At 33.3% G+C, this 3,566-nt stretch overlaps 1 protein-coding gene across 1 annotated transcript; it reads right to left on the bottom strand.

The window, feature by feature from the left end:
- Nucleotides 1–232: 232 nt before the first annotated feature.
- On the bottom strand, nt 233–1,459 carry LOC114940609 (uncharacterized). The gene is made up of 2 exons (XM_085489513.1): nt 526–1,459; nt 233–348 (listed from the first exon to the last, which is right to left on the bottom strand). Exons 1-2 carry the CDS (start codon nt 1,457–1,459, stop codon nt 233–235), a joined length of 1,050 nt encoding a protein of 349 aa, XP_085345639.1.
- Nucleotides 1,460–3,566: the final 2,107 nt, after the last annotated feature.

The raw sequence follows: 3,566 nt of genomic DNA, 5'->3' as shown, positions 1-3,566 counted from the left end.
CTTTATTTCTAACGATGTATTTTATTCCAATATTCCTACGTTGATAGATGGGATATCCATTTACATTAGCATTAGTTTTATCACAAAATTCTTTTGGAAAACCTTTTGAACATTTTCCATCGTCCCCAGTGCAAGGATATCTCCTCGAGGGATCTCCACATGGACCGTGAATCATGTGTTTCAAAACTTTTTCATTAAGTTCTGAATATTTTTCTTTATTAGGAATTTCAGCTCATACCATCATATCAATGACTTCTTGAAGTCGGGGCTTATCTTCATCGCTCAACATTGCAAGTAAATGCAAATGTGGAAGTCCTCTTTTTTGAAATTCAATCACACCTGCATAAGCTATAATATTTCCAAAAATTTTATTTTGAATTAAATCCTTTAAAATCTCTTTGACATCCAAATTAAATGTTTTAGCGACTAAATCAGGTCGAAACTCTATTTGACATCCATCAAGATTATCCTTAATTTCAGGACATTGAGGATTGCAAGTTATGGTTAAAAAAATGTCTGGTTTACCATACTTTCTTACCAAAGACATGGCATCTTGGTATCTTTCTTGCATGTTCCTTGGACTGCCCATAAATGAAGATGGTAATATTACAGGTACACCAACTGTAATTCCCTCATTTTGTGCTCGATTATCAAGGTGATTCATTAATCCTGAATAAAGTTCTGCTCTTAATTGAGGTTGATTTAATTTAATATAATTAAGTCTATTGGCTTCAGTTTTCATATAGGCATCAAGTATAAATTGACATCTCAATTTGCCTGCTCTTTTAAATTGGCTAAATTCGGCTCTTGGTGCCAGCAGATGAGCATAATAATCCATTTGAGTAACTTTAAATCCTGAATATTTAGAATTATAAGATTTCATTTCTGAATGCCATCCATCGTTACCATATGGATATAACAAAGGATAACACATTGGGTCACACCTTTTGTCCAGAATTGATATTTGTTGAACATTGTTTGAATTTTTATTATAAATTCGAATGTCTCTTTCAAATGGAGGCTCACCATCTACATTCTGAAAGACCACAGCTATTTCATTAGCTTGTGGAGCATTATATCTTCTTTGATCATGTTGAGGATTGTTTCGAAAGGACAACATTAAATTTATATTTTTATTGCCTATCGGATTAAGATCTTGTTCAACTTGACGCATCATCTTGAAAGTCTTTGCAAATTCATTGCATTTAACCATAAAACTTGACAAATTTTTCATTATTTCAAAATCACACTCTTGATTAGCTTTCTTATTCATTCTATGATTTATAGCTTCTTCTATATCTAAAAAGTAAAGCTGCGCAAAGCGCGGAGCTTGCCCATCTGCTGGGCGCATTGCTGTCGAAGTCAAATGATGATATTGCCCATGAATCTTCAAGCAATAAGGAACATTGTTCACAACATCTAATGGATTTCTATTGCCCGGGGCACCCATAGAAGCCATAGCTAAAGCGCTATTATATGAACAAATATTATGAAGGAAATTTTTCGATGCATAATCATTTCCTATGTATAATTTTTTAATAAAATCAGAACAATTTATTGACTTTAATGTAAGCTTACCCTTTTGACAACAATATGTAAATTTCCCATCTTTAGGTTTTTCACATTCAAAATTTAACGATTTGCAAAATTGGCATTCTATATTCATTTGGCCAAGTGTATGAATTGACACATTTATTTCATTGTCCTTGGCAATTAGCGCAATATGATGATTTAATTGTCTAGCTTGTTGCCTTCACTGAGCATGTCTTTGGGCATCAGCTTCGAGTCGTTGAGACCTTGCGTCATTATTTTCATTGACCCTCTGCTGATAATTTCTTTGAGCATTAGCTTCGAGTCGTTGAGACCTTTCGTCATCATTTTCATTGACCCTCTGCTGATAATTTCTTTGAGCATTAGCTTCAAGTCGTTGAGATCTTTCCTCCGAACTCTCAATTTTTCGTATTTGTCGTAAACGCTTGCTTTCGCGACTGATTTTATATAAATTTCCGCCTTTTCTCTTTTGAGGCATACTTATCTGCGTCGTACCATATACGGCGTGTACGTAGGTATATTATAAATATATTGCCGTAATAATTATATCTATATTATCTATCTATATATATAAGTACTGTCTGTCTGTCTGTATGACCAAGAATTATTTATTCATTAATTCATCGATTTTCTTGATAGAATTTTTCTTTTTCGTGCTTATTCTGTTTTATATTAATTCTTTGTATAAGCACACAGCAACCTTTTTATATAGGCGCACTGCAGCCTTTTTTACAGACGCACAGCAACCTTTTTTATAGGCGCACAGTAGTCTTTTTTATACAGGCGCACAGCAGCCTTTTTTTACAGGCGCACAGCAGCCTTTTTTTACAGGCGCACAGCAGCCTTTTTTTACAGGCGCACCGCAGCCTTTTTTTACAGGCGCACAGCAGCCTTTTTTACAGGCGCACAGCAGCCTTTTTTTACAGGCGCACAGCAGCCTTTTTTTACAGGCGCGCAGCAGCCTTTTTTACAGGCGCACAGCAGCCTTTTTATATAATTTTATATATTTTTTTATTTATATATATATATTTTTTATATAATTTTTATATAATTTTTAAATAATTGAATTTAGAATATCTAAGAAAAAATTTTTTATATACGAAAAATCTAATAAAAGTGTAATTATTATAAAATAATTACAAATATTTAAACATATTTATTACAAATACCTATAAATAAAATATCTACCGTCTCTCTCTCTTTCTCTCTCTCTCTTTCTCTCTCTCTCTCTTCACTCTTCCTCTTCAACGTTTTAACTTCGTTTATCACTAACTTTCTTCCTTCGCCTACCACTAACCTTTCTCGTAAAGTTTTACGCCTTCGACACCTTTTTTGTTGTACTAATTTTATTTATTATATTTTCTATTTTATTTGATCTATCCGTTATGACATTTAACGTAATTTAATATGAAACCAGCAACTTATATAATTATTTATTAAATGACTCACGTTAAAAAATCGAAACTCACTCCTAAAAAGTGATATTTACAAAATCACACCAATAAGTAATTTAAAAAAATTTGTGTACGTGTTTGTGTGATTATGTGTGCAATTCGTGTAAATAAACTTTTAATTTGTATGCCTTGACCATAGTAACATTTAAATTCAATATTCTTATTTTATACAAACATTTCCTTAAACTTTTTTTAAATCAATGTGACACATAATACGGCTTAACCAAGATGTCTAAAGAGAGCAGCGAAAATGCATGCAGTTCAAATCAGCATAATGTAAGTAGATTTTAATTTTAGAGAGAGAGAGAGAGAGAGAGAGAGAGCGTGTGTCTTAAAGAAAGAGAGAGAGAGAGAGCGTGTGTCTTAAAGAAAGAAAGAGGGAGAGAGAGAAAGAGAGAGAGAGCGTGTGTCTTAAAGAGAGAAAGAAAGAGAGAGAGCGCGTGTCTTAGAGAGAGAGAGAGAGAGAGAGAGAGAGAGAGAAAGAGCGTGTGTTTTAAAGAGAGAAAGAGAGAGAGAGCGTGTGTCTTAAAGAGAGAGAGAGTGTCTTAGAGAGAGAGAGAG

This window comes from Nylanderia fulva, unplaced genomic scaffold, assembly GCF_048542155.1.
Source record: "Nylanderia fulva isolate GAGA-0341 unplaced genomic scaffold, ASM4854215v1 Scaffold86, whole genome shotgun sequence".
Classification (NCBI taxonomy): domain Eukaryota; kingdom Metazoa; phylum Arthropoda; class Insecta; order Hymenoptera; family Formicidae; genus Nylanderia; species Nylanderia fulva.
Note: the sequence above shows the minus strand (reverse complement) of the source record. Positions and strands in the feature narration are given on the sequence as shown.

What these genes read in the sequence shown, in the direction of transcription:
- LOC114940609 (XM_085489513.1), bottom strand. Translation starts at nt 1,459, where the DNA reads ATGGCTTCTATGGGTGCCCCGGGCAATAGAAATCCATTAGATGTTGTG. An exon ending in GTCTTTGGTAAGAAAGTATG is followed by an intron (nt 349 to 525) that starts GTAAACCAGACA and finishes GAAATATTATAG; the next exon opens with CTTATGCAGGTGTGATTGAA.